Source organism: Penicillium manginii, assembly GCF_028828005.1.
Source record: "Penicillium manginii strain IBT 31320 chromosome Unknown utg000011l:1.0-1395921.0:1.0-1396616.0, whole genome shotgun sequence".
Lineage (NCBI taxonomy): Eukaryota > Fungi > Ascomycota > Eurotiomycetes > Eurotiales > Aspergillaceae > Penicillium > Penicillium manginii.
The window spans coordinates 1,238,960-1,257,766 of record NW_026643112.1 but is presented as its reverse complement, the minus strand read 5'-3'; the positions used below and the strand labels follow the sequence as shown (position 1 = coordinate 1,257,766).

General features: G+C 43.8%; 8 protein-coding genes across 8 annotated transcripts; 4 read left to right on the top strand and 4 right to left on the bottom strand.

Annotated features, from left to right (window-relative positions):
• Positions 1-1,238: 1,238 nt before the first annotated feature.
• Positions 1,239-1,480, bottom strand: N7533_013742 (uncharacterized protein; the record flags this gene model as incomplete). Its single annotated transcript, XM_057110392.1, has 2 exons — positions 1,239-1,298; positions 1,358-1,480. 2 exons carry the CDS (start codon positions 1,478-1,480, stop codon positions 1,239-1,241), a joined length of 183 nt encoding a protein of 60 aa, XP_056953094.1.
• Positions 1,481-2,022: 542 nt separating this feature from the next.
• Positions 2,023-2,706, top strand: N7533_013741 (uncharacterized protein; the record flags this gene model as incomplete). Its single annotated transcript, XM_057110391.1, has 1 exon — positions 2,023-2,706. One exon carries the CDS (start codon positions 2,023-2,025, stop codon positions 2,704-2,706), a length of 684 nt encoding a protein of 227 aa, XP_056953093.1.
• A 4,085-nt stretch (positions 2,707-6,791) lies between these two features.
• N7533_013740 (uncharacterized protein) lies at positions 6,792-7,245 on the bottom strand (the record flags this gene model as incomplete). Its single annotated transcript, XM_057110390.1, has 2 exons — positions 6,792-6,857; positions 6,907-7,245. The coding sequence occupies 2 exons, from the start codon at positions 7,243-7,245 to the stop codon at positions 6,792-6,794; spliced, it is 405 nt and encodes a 134-aa protein (XP_056953092.1).
• A 375-nt stretch (positions 7,246-7,620) lies between these two features.
• Positions 7,621-8,046, top strand: N7533_013739 (uncharacterized protein; the record flags this gene model as incomplete). Its single annotated transcript, XM_057110389.1, has 2 exons — positions 7,621-7,681; positions 7,736-8,046. The coding sequence occupies 2 exons, from the start codon at positions 7,621-7,623 to the stop codon at positions 8,044-8,046; spliced, it is 372 nt and encodes a 123-aa protein (XP_056953091.1).
• A 1,433-nt stretch (positions 8,047-9,479) lies between these two features.
• N7533_013738 (uncharacterized protein) lies at positions 9,480-9,779 on the top strand (the record flags this gene model as incomplete). The annotated part of the gene is made up of 1 exon (XM_057110388.1): positions 9,480-9,779. The coding sequence occupies one exon, from the start codon at positions 9,480-9,482 to the stop codon at positions 9,777-9,779; it is 300 nt and encodes a 99-aa protein (XP_056953090.1).
• Positions 9,780-13,467: 3,688 nt separating this feature from the next.
• Positions 13,468-13,734, bottom strand: N7533_013737 (uncharacterized protein; the record flags this gene model as incomplete). The annotated part of the gene is made up of 1 exon (XM_057110387.1): positions 13,468-13,734. One exon carries the CDS (start codon positions 13,732-13,734, stop codon positions 13,468-13,470), a length of 267 nt encoding a protein of 88 aa, XP_056953089.1.
• A 1,632-nt stretch (positions 13,735-15,366) lies between these two features.
• On the bottom strand, positions 15,367-16,098 carry N7533_013736 (uncharacterized protein; the record flags this gene model as incomplete). The annotated part of the gene is made up of 1 exon (XM_057110386.1): positions 15,367-16,098. The coding sequence occupies one exon, from the start codon at positions 16,096-16,098 to the stop codon at positions 15,367-15,369; it is 732 nt and encodes a 243-aa protein (XP_056953088.1).
• A 1,009-nt stretch (positions 16,099-17,107) lies between these two features.
• On the top strand, positions 17,108-18,283 carry N7533_013735 (transposase; the record flags this gene model as incomplete). The annotated part of the gene is made up of 1 exon (XM_057110385.1): positions 17,108-18,283. One exon carries the CDS (start codon positions 17,108-17,110, stop codon positions 18,281-18,283), a length of 1,176 nt encoding a protein of 391 aa, XP_056953087.1.
• Positions 18,284-18,807: the final 524 nt, after the last annotated feature.

Here is an 18,807-nt window from a genome sequence, read left to right as displayed (position 1 = left end):
TGGCCGAAGGGGAGAATGAAAGGGGCAAAGAAGGCCAGGCAAAGGCAACCGACCGAATCTTTGTCAAACAGCCTGTTTGGTGTGTTTGCAAGTGAGTGGTTCTAGACAGGGCATAGACCATACATCCATGTTACGAGAGCTATTTTTATGTGAGCCACCAGGAATTTAGTGATACTTAAGCACCCCCCTTCTTTTAACCTTAACCTAAGACTAAATTACCTATATTTGTTATTTACTACAATATATTATATACAAGCCGTAATAAAGACTATATAAAGAAGAGAAAGGCTTCTTTCTATAATCTCTTACTAGAGATCTTGGAATTAATCGCAATAAATCTTTATCTTCCTAATTACTTCTATTTCTGTACTTCTTACTATAAGATATAGTCTTTATTCGGCTATTCAGCTCTTATACCTATTTTAAAAAATATCCAGACCCTTAAAAATAATACTTCAGAAGTACAGTACCATTATATACCACAAGGCTATATCTTATCCTACACTTATCAAAAGAATAGTTTAATTCTAAAGGTAGATATCTAGTTCGGTTTGGAGTATCTCTAAAGTATATTCCTCATCGCAATATAATCAAGCACGTAGCTCATTTACCTAATTACAATATTCTTCTAAATTAGTTGATTGATCATAGTACTTCTTTTCAAGATATTCAAGGGGTATCGATAGGCTCTGTTGTAAAGTATTCGAGCAGGGCGACTTTGAAAAATTTCACTGGCTATTCTCGAAAGGAGCGTCTTTATATTTTTCGGCTAGAGTGGTATTCGATTTTTCTGGTTACTATAAGCCAAGGTCACGTTAAGCTTGGTATAGGGATCGCCGTTACTACCGCCTATTAAGTTAGGTATATTTCCTTTATTATTTTACATGCTATCTGCTACTATTGAGACTTTAGTAAGGTAAACCTCCCCTTTTTCTGCCAAGGGATGCAAACTTTTGCAATGACACTGTACAGTGCAAAGCCAAGAAGCTGGCGGCTTTTAGACCGATGAGAAAGAAGCACATACGAGACACGTAATTACAGTAATTTAGCATGACTTATCAGGGCTACATAGATTAAAGGGAACTTAACCCAATATGGAAAAGCGGGGTGCTGTGAGAGAGGTAAATCTGATTTTGAATATCACTGTACACTAGAAAAAGAAATACATTGGCCTTCTAAGATTACACTAGCACACATCATGATAATCTTAGTCGGTATCTCCCAGTAAATTAACTATCTCAGCCATCACGTTGTTTGCATTCTTCTGCAAATTCCTCTTGGGTGGGTAGGATTTCATACTAGAAAATATGTGAGACAATTAAACCCTAGAAACACTAGAGGCAGTGAGACAGCTTACGTCATCCGATGGCCAGATAGAGTGGATAACCCGGGTGTGGCCTCGGGTATGGCGGACAACGGTGATAGACACCCGGATTAAACCGGCCTTTCTTGCGATTCTGGAAAGAATTTTCAGAGCCATTTTTTATTAACTGCGTCTTCCATTTCCTGAGGGTACTAGTTGAATTTAAAAGGTTTCTCTGCAAAAATGTGCTTCTGTTTCGCGCCTTTTTCCCAGCGAAACGCCGACGAGAGAATCAAGCGAGACGCCCACGAGTGCCCCACCTAAGCTAGTGAATATTCAATCGCAACAATATTTTCATGGGTATTATTTTTACAGGTGTGAATATTTGACTGTACAAAGATTTTCATAGGTATAATTTTTTCATGCATGAATATTATAGAATGATAATCTTACGCGCTATGGAATTTTAAGACTGTTTAATATTCTCTGGATGATAATTTTAACTTTGCTCTAAAAATATATTTCCTTAAAATTCCCCATCAAAAATATTTCACTGTGAGAATATTCTCCCTGTAAAAATTTAAGCTGGGAGGAACTTTTTGATTCCAAAATGTTAGCAAGGCTAAATATTCTCTGCCCATAAAGTTAGCATCGTGATATTTTACGAATTGTTAACATTACGGATTTTGAATATTTGCAGTCTCTAAAGTTCTTCGCCAATGTCTAGCTCTGACCTGGACTGGAGGACGTCACGCAGATTGGGAAGAGCAAAGGTCAGGTTAAACAACTTAGACCTTCTCACAACTACAACTCGAACAATCAGAGAAGAGCATATTCAGGCTCTCGTTGAAAAATTCCAGTCTGAAGGCTGTACTCGTCTGAACCCCGATAATTACATCAAGGTACTTGTTAGTGAGGATTTTCCTTACAGTCTGAACGACAATGTTTTGCATGACGATGAAGTTTTGGGTCTTCCAGACAACATTCAGCTCACCGTTCTTCATGGGAAGCATCGTATCCTTGCTGCGAAGAGATTTTTCTTTCTCTTGGACAGCTGGTGGATAGCAGACTTTTACACTGAGGGTCTATCCCAGTCACACCAAGCGACTCTCTGTGAAGAGCACCCGAATGCTCAACCATTTTGTGACGGAGACATCTATCGAAATATCCGTATGTACCAGCAGCTTAGGGATGTGGATGCTGAAATCAAATGGCGTGGAAGACTCAGTAAAACTGCACAGCGGGAGATGCATCGTCTGGAAAAGGACTTCAAACATATCCAACGAGAATTTGACAGGCTACTCGAATTCCGAGGCTTGTGGAAATTTCTAAAAATCTCATATTTGGGCAGATGGTTGTCAATTAGATGTCAAGAGGTATCTTTGTTACATCTTTACTTTTAATGTACCCGCTGACAGAGTTATATAGGAGATAACTCAGTATCTACGCTTCATATATGAGAAATGGCAGACTATAATGTGTGGCTATTCCGGGTCTTTCCTCGATCCACAAACTGTTTCTTTGCTCGAGACACGGATGCCATCTATCTCTTCGCATGATGAAGAGAAGATTACAGATATGATGTGGCGACGTCAGATATTTCCCGAACTACCATCTCAGGAATCCCGTACAGCCATTCTAGAGAAGATACTCCAGACAAAAGGGAGGATACTTTCCCTACATACTTTCACAAGAGATTTCTTCTACTTTGAAGCCTGCGCTATTGCTCTCAAACAATTACTGCCATGCTCTAAGCGCTCAATGGCTGAAGAATTTATGCGAAGTTTCTCTGGTATTAACCAAAGCCGAGGAACATGTAAGTTCCAGGTCGGGGACTCCAAATTTGTGAGCCGGGCAGGAAGCTACGATCTATGTCCAAAGCTTGGATACCAGCAGTTATTTCTAGCAGTTATGCGCGATTTTCCAACCTTGACCAAGCTCTCACCATACAAGAACCGTGGGAAAAACATAGCGGAACGACGAGGATTTGTTTCCGAAAGAGTGTATAAATTGGCGGAGATAGCATCCTATCTAGGATTTGCCAATGATCAGATTTCACAGATTCAATCGATGGGTGCAGAATCTTCATATGCAGCTGCTACTTCAGAGTATCTTGTTCAAATTCAGCCAACAGATCGATATATAGTAGATTCTCGAAGAAGAGCAGATATTGCACAATATGTTGGAGATACACTACCTCATATCAGTGTTAACAGACCCCCACATCAGAGGGCTGAAGTGAACACCAACCTTTCTGAAGCTCCAAAGAAGTCACGCTGCAGTCGTCCATCTATACAAGACTATCATAAGTACAGAGAGTATCTTTTCCTTGAAATCTTGATGGATAACAGTTTTGTGCGGCGAGCACATCCGAACTCTTTTGCTATTCAAAAAGATATTTTCTTCTCTTTTTTTGGTGATCTGAATGGTAGCCAGGAAGTTTTAAGTGAAAGTTCATTTCAAGAGAACGATTCCTCTCCTCATAACTATTCTCCTCATCACTCTTCTCCTCATCACTCTCCTCCTCATAACGTGTTTCACCACCGAACCGCCACCACCACCGAGCCGCCACCCCACCTACATTACAACGATATATATTGAATATTACACAACCACCATATAATATATTGCAAAAACTAAGCACTATTCACAACCGGGCACCTATTCCGCTTGTGCCCTGGCTCTCTGCAATTAGTACAGCGCTGTACAGGCCTCCTAATCGTCGTCTCTGTAGCTGCCGGAGCACGCCGTGGCACCGGGGGTATTGCCATTTGGTGCTCATGCTCAATTTGTAGACGTAATTGCATCTCTTCGGCAGTCATTCCACCTTCGTATACCAATTGCTTATTAGGTAAGGCCTTTTTTCGCTGCTTTCGTCCATTCTCTGCCATTACACGCTCATATGTAGTCGTCAGCATTACAAGCTGATTAGCAAGTAATTGTGCACCTTTGGTAGTCTGCTCCAATTGCTGATATATATCGCTATTGGGTGAAATATCTCGATATTCTAGTAATCGCTTGATTGATGCTGCCTGGCGTCGGAAATTGATAGCTTTTGATGGTGTATGAGGTATAAATTCATGACTACTAGCACTACCACGTGATGGTGGTAGTGTAGGTGACGGGGATGAACCTCAAGTTTTGAAAGTACTACCTCAGGCGCATATGGAATGATACCTGATGCCATAAAACTGCTAGCAATTGTAGAGGTTGTGTATGTTGCTGCACGTGTTGTAGGGTACAGATGAAGGAAATCGAGCTTTTTAATATCTGTAGAGCCTATGCGGGCAAGATCTTGCACAGCCTGACCATAGAAGTGCTTCAATACACCAAAACAACCTACATCAAGAGGTTGTAATAGATGCGATGAATGAGATGGCATGCAGATTGGCACAATATTGTTTTCCATGCATAGAGTATCAAATTGAGGGGTAAGATGACTCCCATGGCCATCCATGACTAGGAGAGACCAGGCACCATGTTGACGCTTCTTAACGTATGGGATGAAAGAATTTTCGAGCCATGAAATACCAATTTGATCAGTAGTCCATCCATTATTACTGACCTCGAAGCGCCAGTTGTCTGGGACAATACTGCACCAAGCAGATATAAAAACCTTAGCTTTAAAAATGATCGTTGGAGGTAGAACACCATCCAAATGGATACACTCAATTGCAGTAACCCACTCCCGGTTACCAGGCTGCACGACTTTTCTTTTTCCCTGCCACTCCCGACTAGTGATCACTTTTGAAGTACTAGTGATCCCCATTGCGAAGCCAGTTTCATCAAAGTTATAGATGTCGTTGTCAAGGATGCCATATTCAGCAATGATGTTGCGATACTGATCGAACCACTCGCGAATAAGCTCCGGATCTTCACATAATGCACGCTGAGCGGCGTAACGACGTGAAAACCGGGTTTTTAGCTTCTCACGGCGTGCAACAAACCGAGATATCCAGTTTTTGCCGAGTGGTAAGGGAGGGGTATTGACAGAGCGCTGAGCAAGTAGAATATTGGCCATCTCTTTTGCCATAGCTAAGGTAGGGGCCTTGCCACGCATATCTAGATCCAATATCCATCGCTCAAGCGAATCCTCTTCGATTTTATCCAATTTTGAGCAATTTGCGCGAGTGGTGTTACGATAACCGATCCCCTTGACGCGGTCGCGTAATGTTGTACGAGGTACCTCATAAACACGCGCAGCTTCAGTAATAGAAGCTATTTTCTTGTTTCTTAGCGCCTGTATAGCAAGTTCGATCCTGCCTTCTTGCTCAATGAGTTTGCGCGTTCGTCCGGTACGAATTGGTGGCATAGTGGTGGTTTAAAGATGGGGGTGCTACACGCGACGCGATTTTTTTGAGGTGGTGGCGGCTCGGTGGTGGTGGCGGTTCGGTGGTGAAACACGTTAATTCTTCTCCTTATCCACCCCAAAATCAATCACCGTACGAAAGTCCTTCACCGCGATATAGTCCCTCACCGACATCCCCACTACAAGAGAGCCCAACACGACAGGATGAAAGTCCCCTGCCACAGGAGAATATTATATCACCTCAGGAAGTACGGGTGACTACCCCTGATGAGCAATCCTGGGTCTCTGGCTCTATTACTACAGCTTCCAATGAAGATTCTGGCTCCAACTTTCTTGACCCTGGTTACGAATTTTCCGATGAAAGAGAGATCCCATTCGAGTCCATTGAACGAGATATCAGACCATCAAGTTTTTTACATGGACTGGTTTATGATGAAGGAAACGTAATCTTTTACCTATTGAGCGAAAAAAGGTTTGTAAGATTCTCGATTGATGAGCCTGAGCTACCTAACTTCCGTGCAACCACAAACTGGCTGGCAAATCAAAATAATATGTTCCTCTGCTGTATATCAAACAGATGGTGTGTGGTACCGATCAGAAAGCTATACATCTCTTCTCGAAAAGCTAAACTTATTCTGGTTTGCCAAAAGCTGTGCCGAACTGGGGCTGAGCCTGGGACAATCCTCCATTTGCGCAATGGTCTCAATCGCTTTCTTGATAGAGACTATGACTATGCTACTCATAATCATGGAAGGTGAGTGGTTTGACCTTTATGATAGGTGCAACAAGGGCTCCGACTTTGGATGCGTGTGAAAGAAAGACATGCTAGCGCTATTAGCAATATTCGGATTTGATTGAACTGGCCATAGCGACCTACTTGTAGCAGAGCCTGAATTGTAACCCCATTTCGCCCAGTCTCTTTAATGAATTGGTGAATATATTGTCGCGCATCAGATAGTATGTTGGTATTGGACTCTGCATCTCCAGGTTGGAGAATCTCAGTAGCAACAATACCGACACATCTAATATCATGTTGCTCAGATCCATGATGCTGCTCTAGTAGAGAGGCTCCTATATCAGCTGTGTAGGTGAGCCCTTTGATACTAAACAGAGAGATATCTATTCAAGCACTCACCAATCTTGACTCTTCCGTCTGCTGAAAGAAAAATATTACTACAGTCAAGCCTTGTATGGCAGATTGAAAGGTCTCGATGAATATACCAAAGACCGTGCAGAGTCTTCAAGCTCGTAGTTAATAATAGAATAGGTAGCACAGTGGGTATAAACATCGTACCTCTTTACAAACAAATGCGATATCAGCCTCTTTTAACGTCATCCCAGAGTGAAGCTGCTCCAGTGACACTTCCATAAGTTCATAGACTAGATAGACAACCGTAGACTCACAGAATGAGTTAACAAGATTGACAAGGTTGGGGTGACTTGTGGGAAGAAGGTTTCCCGTTTTATCAATGCCACTAGATCTGTATTGTTTGATCGCGACGATTTCTCTGGGACTATCGGATTGATGTGCAATACAGGTCTTTCCAGCAATGTTTTCGGCCATAAACTTCTGGTATTTGACCCAGGGAGATGTATTTAGGCAGAACGATGTCTGTGCCTTTTTGGGGCACATGTAATCTTTGACTGGTAGGCTAAGCCAAGGCCTAGGTCGTTTCTGAGGCCGGGGCTTAGAGACCTTGCTAGAATCAGGCCTCTCTTTCAGGTGTTCCGGATGATCCGTCTTTGTCAAGGGATTCTCGAGCCCGTTGGATCCATCTAGATCTTCGGCCCGAGGGAACATCGTACATCTATGGGGGTTCGCCATTGTGTACTCTCTAAGGCATCTACAGGTCTGACTTAGTACTTATATATGACAACTTCTAAATTTAGCAAGATCGTCGGGCGCATATTTGCTACAGTTGATTTCATTCTAAAAATATCTTAGACAACGAGCGCTAGAGTAACCAATAAAACAAATTTCATCATAACAAAGATTCCATGCTTTCCTATGCTAATTTCCGGACCGCTGCTGCTTTTATACGAACCTCCAGAACTAAATTTTGTTGCCTGTGGATGGTAGTATAAAGCAGTTATACTAGTTTCAAGCTTATTCTCGCTTGCAGTTTGGGTTCCAGCTGTTCTTGCGCTTGTTAAGCGGCTCGTCACTACAGTTGCTTGCGATGGGGTTGCTTGTGATGGGGTTACTCGCGACGGAGATGCTCTTGATGGAGATGCTCGCGATGGAGATGTTCGCGATGAAGATGCTCGTGATGGAGATGCTCGCGATTGGGTTGTTCGCGACGAGGTTGCCCACGATGGGGTTACACGTGACAGGGTTGCACGCGATATGGCTGCTTGCGACGGGGTGGTTATCGATGCTTGTACAGGGAAGTCTGCTTCTGGTGTAGGCCAAATGGGTCCAAAGCCGGAGTGATGCAAATAATTGGACCTGGGAATTGTAGGACTCGAATGTAGAGGAAACGCGGTACTACTGGAAGTGACATGTGTGTGGCTTAAAAATATACCAGGAGAATCAACTTGAATATCAGAGAGACCATAAGCAACAAGTGCTGACCAAATGAGAAAGGTGAGAGATAGCTTCATTTTGCTGATGAACTCAACATTGAAGAAAGCTCCTCTCCCTTATATAGACAGACTAGATACAAAACAAAAGCGCAAAAGCGTAAAATAGATTAAACAAAAGAGAGACACAAAGCTGAAAATTGTAACCGCCGGATTCAACCATTTATAGTAGACTATCAGTGACTCAGCAGTCTTAGCTGGCTCCGGGCTCATAGTCGTTATCGGAACGTCCATCCACTTCATATCTTTAGAGGGTAGGGGTCCCTTGACAAAAATAGTTTGAGTTGCTCTAGCATGACAAAATGCAGATGTAGTTCCTGTGAGATCACATGAGACTAAAGCAGTGCTGAGACAATTAGAGTGAAGCATTTTCATGAATATGTATCCCTGACTTACTTGTCATTTTCATCAATATTGATGACTTGAACTGAAGTTGGTGCCCGAATGGCTGTCATACCTGCCCCACGTATACCGCAGTCGCTGGCAGGAACTGAAGAAGGGCAACGCAGAGTATAGGTCGTAGTATCTCTGTTCTTTCTCTCAATTAGAATCATAATTGGTATGGAATAGATTATAATCTTACCTGATTCAGAACGCTAGCCTGTAACTCATGTCCCTGAAAGCCTGGCAGAAGCAATCTAGCTGTCTCCATTTTGATCAATCGTAGAGATGAGGATAAGGTACACATCTAGCGAGTCAATTGTGCCAATAAATAGTATACATAGCCTACGATTGTGTGTTGGGAGTATCTAAGTAAGTCGTGGGCGACACGCTAACGAGATCTTCAGTGACCAACAAGTGATCGACTGAGAGGGGTCACATGGCTCCACTATTCGTGGGCGGTTCGCTGACGAGATCACCAAGAACAATAGCCCCACTTTTCGTGGGCGGCTCGCTGACGAGATCATCAGGGACTGACCGACTATGTGATAATCCATTACTAAACATATCCAAAAGTATCCCAGTACATTAAGAATAAAGAACGCACATTGTTGCTTCTCAGAAGATGAATATTCTGCATTATGTCCACGCCTGCAAATAAAAGAAGAGCCATGGAGCGACACAATTGTCGACTACAACTTGCCTTACATATTAGTAAGATCCCTGTTTGTTGGTATCTTTAATTTGCGTAGCTGAATAAGGTATTTAGAAGAAAGATTAGGATTACAAATTGAGCCGTCAAATATTCGTCTACAGCCAGTTGAAAAAGACGGATATGAATGGAAGTTTGACGTTCCGCAGAGCTATCTTTTCAAAAAGCCGCTTAGTGATCTTTCAACCAACATGTATCTTGAACTCCTAGAGCATCTCAAGGATGGTAATATTCAAGCTATAGCCAAGGAATCTGCTCGTGATTGTGCAAGCAAATTAGTAGTTGAACGACTGCAAGAGGAGATCCAAGATCTTGAAACAAAATTACAAAGGTCTCAAAAGTTGAACGCTGCTCAACACCTCGAAATTCAGCGGCTACATAACTCAAATTGGGCATATGTGGACAAATATCAGAAGATGACTGAAGGTCATCGAAAGGCTAAACTTCGGATTGAACAGTTTTTGGAAATGATGAACAATATGATTGAGTAGTTTTATACATTGATTGAAAGCTACCTTTACAGTATTAAAACAGCGAGAAATCCTTTCCTTTCGTATCATCTAAAGATATCCCTAATGTTTGCAGAAATTTACTTTCAGAAATAGTCAACTTTTCTGATACTCCATGCAAACTCTCTTGTATCATTAGGCCAGCATCCTGGACGTTGTATGCTAGCTCTAGAAAGCTGGTATCTCTGGTGCATCGAGAGGCCGCTTTCCTGAGTGCTTCTCTAAGAAGCTGATAAACATCTCTCGTATCATTAAAGAGCTTCATAAGGGTTTTTTGAGCCTCCTGGTGGAGTGCCACTTCCTGACGTAGACGCCCTACCTCAAACTGGAGTTCCTCCAGGGTTGGTGATCTTTCATTTTTAGATATTTGAAGAAAGATCGGAAGACGTTCGGTATTCACAGTCTTGCCGCCGTTTTGTAGAATAATGTGGTCTAACCGTGTAAGTTCGGTCACTTCAGAAGACAGTTCATTCTGCATGGTTGCTGGCTAGATCTAAGAGGGTGGGACAGTAGCTCTTATATTTACAAATAGCGTTTGGAGAAAGCGGCTCGCCAACGATTGACCCACTTATCACGCACGGAAAGTTGGAGGGGTCAAGGGGGGGCGCCTGAGGACGTGCTGCTGAAGTCCGCTGACGCAAAGGGTAAAACCTCTCAAAATCGTCATTTGTGTTTGTAGGGGGGGTACTGGATCGCCTTTTTTTTCATTTAATAACATTCTAGAAGCAAGCCCGTTTTGTGTGTGGCCTACCTGATCTAGAAATGGTATGTGATCATCTGTTTTATAAATCCATTGTCGATCAGATTCATCTACTAGAACGACAATTGCTCGAAGTCGAAACATACGGCACAGTTGTCGAACTTTGCGAAATACCGTCTTTCGACGTCGGTCAGGAGTTCGGAAGGTTTGAATCTCGTCCATAGTCGTGGAAAATAAAAGTAGGCTTCAAAAGCTACTTTCTGGGAACTTATGCTGCCTCTTTATATGCCTTTGTTATCTAAGAATAGACTGAGTTCCCCAACCGCGCGAGACACTGGCGATACGCCAACGGTTCAATCTCTACCCAGCTCCATATTAGGATAGACATTCCCGCCCTAATATTTTCAGTAGACAAAAATGGCTTTCCACAATCCTCTGAACATCTACTTCATCATCTTGGGAGGGGCTCTCCTTTTAATGTCACTGTACCGACTCTATATCATTTCCTCTCGTTCCTTCGCATGGAGAATACGGTTTTTCCTGTTCAAATATTGTTTTTATCCGCTGGTCTTCGGCAAAAGATCGAGAGCGTGGGTATTTTTCCAGCTCATATATTGGAGCGGAACAATCCTTTGTGATTTTCTGGCGACTCATGGGTTAAGAGACATTGGGAATCGCGCTGCTAATATCGCCATCGTCAACCTAATACTACTAGTTATCAGCGGCCGTCCTGCGCTCATAGCAGATATTTTAGGTATATCCCTCTTCTCCTATATTGAGATCTATCGCACTGTGGCATGTATGGCTCTTGTGCAAGCTGCGATACATATTGGGGTATCGGTTCATGCAGCTGGGTGGCATCCAAAGACTAGTCTTCAGATTTATGGCTTGTTGGTAGGTAAAGACCTCATGAATTGTAATCCGCTAACCATAATTTACAGGCGGCATCGGGAATGGCTGTCTGCGCTCTTAATACACTTGCGTGGAAGTGGATACAGCGAATACTATCTATGATAAACTTTGCAGCATCACTCTTATTGCTGCTTGCCGTCTGGAGACATACTACGAATTTTTATCTTACCCAGATTTACGTTCTGGTCGGCAGTATCTTATTTATTGTGGTATCTGGTTATCGGTTGATCCTACTGATTTTTCGAAATCTCGGAAATTATAAATTAGGCACACGTGGTAGAGTCATGTTAATACCGAAATCCAGCGCAATTTGGGTCGTCGTTCCGATCAATAGGTCTTTCAAAATTCGACCAGGGTCATTTCTATATTTATGGATACCTGGAGCAAGCTTCTTTTCTGGTGTTCGAACTCATCCCTATCAGATAGCTTGGTGGCAGACTGATCATGATGGGAGACTAGAAACTGTCACATGTCTTATTCAGAATACGAATACCTTCACCCGCAGACTAGCTGGGCACTTTAATAGCAATCTGCTTGTCTGGATAGATGGTCCATATGGCGCGGACCTGGAGCTTGATAAGTATAACCAGGTTCTGCTGGTTGCAACTGGCATTGGTATTGCATCGCAGCTTTCATACCTTCGTCTTCTTGTGGAGAAAAGCCTACCGGGGAAGCTAAGCCGGGATATCTTTGTTGCATGGGAGATAGAGCATCCTTGTAAGTTCTTAACTGATTGGAATATGTACATAAATAACATTTCACCACAGCGGATTTGGAATATGTACACCAGTGGATGAGCGAGCTCCTCTCCCAAGACAAAGGCATCTATGTGGGTGATTTGGCATTTTTAAACATAACCTCAGCTAAATGAGTCTTCAGAATCTGCATTTTGGTATCTATATACCCTCCACCGTTGAACTGGCCCGCGATACAGAGCCAGAAGATTGGAAAAGTCAGCATGGAAGGATATACAAAATACCTGGACGTATCAACGCAGAGAAGGTCGTTCCCCTGAGTTTTTGGGACTTCAAAGGAAGATCTCTAATTACAGGTATGTAGAAACACCTCTCGAAAGATAATAGACTAACCCGGTTAGTATCTGCACATCACAAGGTCAGGTCTAAACTTTTCAATACAGTTGCATCTCGCATGAGTCGGCTAGTTGATATCATTGAACTTCCATTCCAGCCATCGACACCTCGACAAAGAGACAAAGCAGAAGGATCGGCTGATTCGGTTTAGGGAGAAATTCCGGACTTAGAAATGAAATAGAGACTCAAATTACAACTAGAATCTGAGGACCTGTGAAATCGACGCCGAAAATGACAGCCTCCGGCGCCAGAAACGGCTGCCTTTCCACCCGTAACTTTGGACGGCGAGCCGCCCCGCTGCCCTGTACCGCCCCCTATTCTGCACCCAACCAAGGAAGCGTGTTTCGAATGATTCCAGTCAAATGAGTGAATGCAGCAGCCTCACATTGTCTACACCCACGCCAGAAAGCATCCATCAACCAACCCGTTCCCCGAATTTCTCTCCGTGGGTTGATGTTAACACACCATCCCAAGCTTCAATGGTTGCGTACTACCCTTCTGCAACCACAGCTCCCAAACGCAATGCCCTCAACGTGATCTCGGGAAATCGACGCCAGATTACGGGAGTGAAGAAGACGTAATTTCCATGTCCCGTAAGATCCTGTGTAAAAGAGTGAATAAAGTGCTTTGGAACACGAACTTATAGGGCACACGCAAAGAGCAGCTGAAACCGTACCACGATAACCTCCTATGCTAGATCATTATCTTCAACCTCATCTAAAACAGCAATTGGAGTCGAGCTCGTCTTACTGTGATCAACTTCTTGTTCCCACTGTCCCTTGATGACGAAGTTATTAAAATTCTGTACAGATTTAAAGAGCTTCCCTCCAATTGCTTCTGTGAGTATGTCGCACGGTTGAAAACCTTTTGTCCGACCAGTTGGCTGCTTCTGGATAGACTTTGAAATCTGATAGGCTAGATGACGAACATTCTGGCTAGCATCCTTATTCTGGTGTCGTCCATTGGTTTATTCTCCGAATGTAGTCTCCCGATGCTCCTTCAGGTTAGTACAATAGCTCGCCGTGAGAGCGGTTCGACGAAACATGGCAGTAATGTCAATAGTTGAGGTCCGTCGAGTCGCCATGGGTGTCTTCATATGAAGATTAAAGAACTCATTCAGTCGGTCAATTTCGAACCAACCGTCCTCCGCACCCCGTAGATTCACAAGCCCATTTGCAAGAATAGCAGTCTGCAGCTCAGTATCAGCTGCTTTAGTTTGGGTGAGCCACGTCATATATAAAGAGAGGAAAGCATATCGGCTCTTCTTAGTACCAGCAAAGAGAAGAAAGACATCGTCGACCAGATACGCCGGTCTCTACTTCATTTTGAAGAGCAACAGTCCAAGGCTCATGAGCGAGAAGGAAAACCAGTTGACTACCAATTCTCGGCACACGCAAAGCTCCTCCAGCAGATGGAGACATACAAGACCTTCAAGCTTGCTATCAAACTTGGTGATATTGGAATTATCCAGCGGGTTTTCCCACAATGCTGTCTAGGAATTTTCCCCTTCCGAGGCTTTGAATCCAATCATCCACCCCCTTAGCATCCGCAGGATTGACCGTTGACGGTACAATCCATAGAACATAGCCATGATTCGAGCGTCAAATGAGCGCGTAGCCACCTCCTCTTTATGATGGAATGGACTTTTGTGTCCCTGCACACAACCAAGATAGACCTTGTTGTGATGGATCGTTGATTCAATGCTGAGATAGTCTGCTCCAGAATAGAGCTCATAGATCATATCCAAGTAGTTCATGCGCCAATGAAAAATCCCGGAAATTGGCAATAACCAGCTAAAACGATCGAAGAGACGGGAAGCCTCTGAACGTTCTTTTTTAACTGCATTGAGGAGTGACACTGTTTTCTGATCTCCATAAACCAGTTGCAAAAGGCTATACAGGTCAGTGTCGCCATTATCCCCTAGCTGCTCCAGGAAGACATTCTTAACGACCTTTGTACGTCCCCTCTGTCGTCCCCTCATTGTGTACAGAATGGATGGATGGATGGATGATTTCATTTACCCTGACCCCTCGCAGATAGTTGGTTTACCCAACTAGACCAAAAACGAATCCGTTCTCAGCCTAGTGGATGAGGTTTATAATCAACTCAGATAGCGATATGCAGGATACAACTACTATATATATCTCGTTGTAAGTACAAGTTGAGTGTACCACTTCCTGAAAACGAACTTAGAGCTTCGTCAAGGCCTATCGTGGCCTAATTGCCGTTCCCTATGTTAGGCTGCCCTTGTGGCGCGCGACTCTGAAACCGTTGTGACGCCTCGGCAAAGTCCAGTACGGCATTGATCGTCCTAGCCCGCGAGACGCATTGTATACAGTAACATTGGCCCAAGGCTGTAGTGAACTGTTTTCTGCGCTGGAAGTAGTTTAACCGTTGGGAGTTTAGGCCAGTCAATAAGATGCGGTCGCAGTTTTATTTGATCAGGTTTGGCGCGCACGACTTGGCGGTAAATAATGTCTCTACTGCCTCCTTATGGGTGTAACGAATAGCTTCCGCAATCCAATGGTGTTGACACTGATGAAGGATCTTATCATCCTGGTTGCCTGGTGCCGTGTAGATATCATGGGGGTTTAGAGCAACATCTGGATGAAACATAGATCGAAGAAGCCCTCTTACAGGGATGATCTGGCCAATGCAAAGCTTGCCTGTGGTGGCGGAAATATGCTCTGATGGATCGCGAATAGTTTGATGTCGAACAGTCTGGTTGTAGTCAAAGTTATCCCATGACACAATAAGATTCTTGCGAGAAGAGTGGGCGTTCTGTTTAAATTGTTTCTTCACAGATTCTTGTAGGAAATCAGTCAGAACAAGTTATTCCCTGTTAACTGGGGCTATAGTACCTGTCCTAAGTCTGCAAGCTCTTTCCGTTTGTCCATGATAGTCTGGTAGGCGAATTTATGCCCAGACCAGCCAGAAAGCAAATCACGCGTCGCTTGACACCCATTGCATGTAAATACAAGCCAATCAACATCGGAAAGCTATTGCTTTTCCGTGGTGCCAAGGTGGACGCGAGAATAGAACAAATCATCAAAATACTGCCTTGGTAGACTTTGGACGTATCACGAGAACTTTCTGGCGGTGTCATGATGTTTAAAAGCAGTGCCAATAGCCCTGGAGCTTTATTCTGCACCTTTGTAGTTAAGCCAGGGATATCCACATCTCCAAGATCAATATCCGGTTCAAACTCGCCCAGTACATTCCCGTTGACTAGAACACGAAGCTCGGATTGTAACCGAGAGATCTGATCAGACGCGCCTGTTGTAAAGATGTCATTTGAAACACTAGCCAACTGCTTGACAACTTCTGGTTGCCCGTATATGGCTTGCGAAACCAGTCTTGCGCGCCGTGTTTCTGAATGGGCGTTTTGTTGTGAAGACGGCGCCTGCGCCATATGATAAATAAGATCCTTGATAGACCATCGGTGGTGTTCCCGAATGTCTGATAGAATCATATCAACTCTCTCACGCGGGCTAAGGTTTTGTATGTAGCCACGTGCATTTGCAAATTGTCCATGTGGTGGAGAGGGAGGACGCGTCTGATCTAGAGCGGGCGTCGTGCGTACGCGTTTTCGCGACATGGAAACGGATTTCGAAAAAAAATTGGGGGTAAACTATAAGAAAAAATACTAGTTTACGACTTGTAGATAAAAAATGTGCTCGTCACGACCAAAATGTCGAGGTTCCAAAAATCTCGACAGACTGTGTGTACAGACCGGTACCCAGCTCAGACCCCTGGCTGGATGATGCAACCCAATCGGGTTAGCGTGACAGAATCGGCAGAATTATGCCTCATCATTGGCTGCGGTCTGAGGCACTGAGGTAACACCAAGCCAGGACTTGCCGCCGATGTTCTTAAGCTAATGTGTCGACTTGGACAGGTCCACGGGTATTATAGCAACAAAGCTCATAGGGCTAGCTTTTACGTTCTTGGTGCTGATGAGGCTGTTTCTGGGATCTGCGTCAGTCACCCAGTTCAACGGGCAATGACACATACAACAAGAGAAAACTAAGTCGCTCTGATTCTGGAAGTATTTAGCTAAGCCTGTTATTACATATACGGTGGAGGAAGAGCAGATGCGCACCATACTGGGTTTTGTCGCCAGTTGACACCAGGCCCAGCTGGCTATTGGGCCAGGAACTGCGAGCCTACGGCAATGAGAATAGTGATGGAAGATTTAGATCAAAAGGCTTGTGTCCCGTATAGACCGTCGTCAAAAGACCTGGAGCCCACATGGTTACTCAGCCATAGTGGCCGCCAGTTGACGGATTGAATAAAGCCCCCCCTGATGACCAAGCCCTAATTAGCATGTGAGGCTACTCTGTGGGGGTGGCTTGACGTCAAGATCTGGGTGGGTGACGGTACTCCGACCACACTTTTTTGGTAGTCCGACCACATTTTGGCTTAGTCATCCTTTTTTGCTTAGTCAACTTAAATTTGCCCTCTCCCGCTAGTCACCTGATTGCTGCCTTAGGCCCTAATATCAAAATGCCCCATCCCCGCCCTCTGTCACCCATCCCCGCGAGTGCACCCTATATTTATCTCAATTTTCGCTTACAATTGCACAATCATTACATCACTACGACGCAATGTCTACCCCGTTTGACCAATCATATGACACCCAGGAGGAAATGGCCGAGGCATTACGTGATTACGCCATCTCGCAGGGCTACGTCGTCGTTACTCGCACGTCCAATCCGGGCCGCAATTTTCGGATGAAATGCGATCGGGGTGGTAAATACGACACCAGATGGTTTAAAGATAAGCCGGAAGACTACGAACCACTCAAAAAGAAGGGATCAATGGTCGATAATTGCCCTTTTTGGATATATTGTATGCGCTCGGCTAAGGCAAATTCGGATAAATGGCATGGTAAATGGCACGTGCAACGGTCCCATCTTGTTCATAACCATACAATCGATCACACTGAGCTGATTAACCATCCGAGGGCTCGGACGAAACGATTTAAAAATGAGCACAAAGCAAAGCTTAAAGCTTATCTTTACGTCGGTACCCCTACCCGGAACACTCTTCATCTCATCCGAAATGAGTATCCCGACCTTCTTATCACATCTCAGGATCTATACAACCTAAATAAGCAATTTGAACGTGAAATTGTAGGGAATATGACGTCGGCACAATATCTTGAGAACCAATTAAAAGCTGGCAATTGGTTTTATGATAGCAAACAGGACGAAAGTGGTAATTTGACTTATCTGGTCTTTGCCCATCCGATATCGATTGAGTACGCCCGTAAGTATAATCGGGTTTTTCTTATGGATTGTACCTATAAGACTAATCGCTTTCGGATGCCTCTCTTTCATCTGATTGGTCTATCTCCTTGTAATACTACATTTAGTATTGCTTTTTGTCTGATGTCAGAGGAAAATGAGGTATCCTATACGTGGGTCCTACAAACAATATTTGGCTGGATCGGTCCGATATCTAGCCATAACCCTACTTTGTGTTCTGATCGAGAACTTGCATTGGTTAATGCAATTGATTATCTGTACCCTGATTGGTCCCATTTATTGTGTATTTGGCATATCAACCAGGCAGTGATCAAATATTGCAAAAAGCTCTTTGTTCGGCCTGATAAAAAGAAGGCTAAACGAAATCGGACCGAAGCTGAGCGGAAGCAAGATGAGATTGAGGAGGCAGATCAGCAGAAAGCTTTCAAATTGTTCTATTCTGATTGGCACTACGTGGTTGCGTCACCAAATAAGGCTGATTATGAGCAGAGATGGGCTGATTTTGTTTGCTAAATATGAGATGATAGTACCTGAGGCTATTATCTGTTTGGAAGATACGTGGCTCAAATTCAAAGAGCGGTTCATACAATATTGGACTAATCGGATATTTCATCTTAATAATGTTGCTACCTCACGCGCCGAGGGTGCCCATGCCTACATTAAGCGCTCGTTTAATGGCCCAGCCGGTACTTGCCGTCATGTTTGGACTAATATAAAGCGTGCAATTGAAAGTCAGCATGAGCAATTGACTAATGAGATCTCTTACAACCGGCTATATAAGCTTCCCTTTACCCGAACTCCGCTTTATGCTGAACTTATGTTGAAATTGTCACATTATGCGCTCAATAAAATTGACAAACAGGCCCGTATTGCTAAGTGGGCCATGAATCCAGCCAATGAAAAGCCTTTGCCCGTTTGTACAAGCTTTTTCATCCAAACTATGGGTCTTCCATGCGCACATCGGATCAAATTATGCCTTGATACCAATACTCCGATCCCACTAGGCCGCATTCATCCCTTCTGGAAGCTTGCTTTCG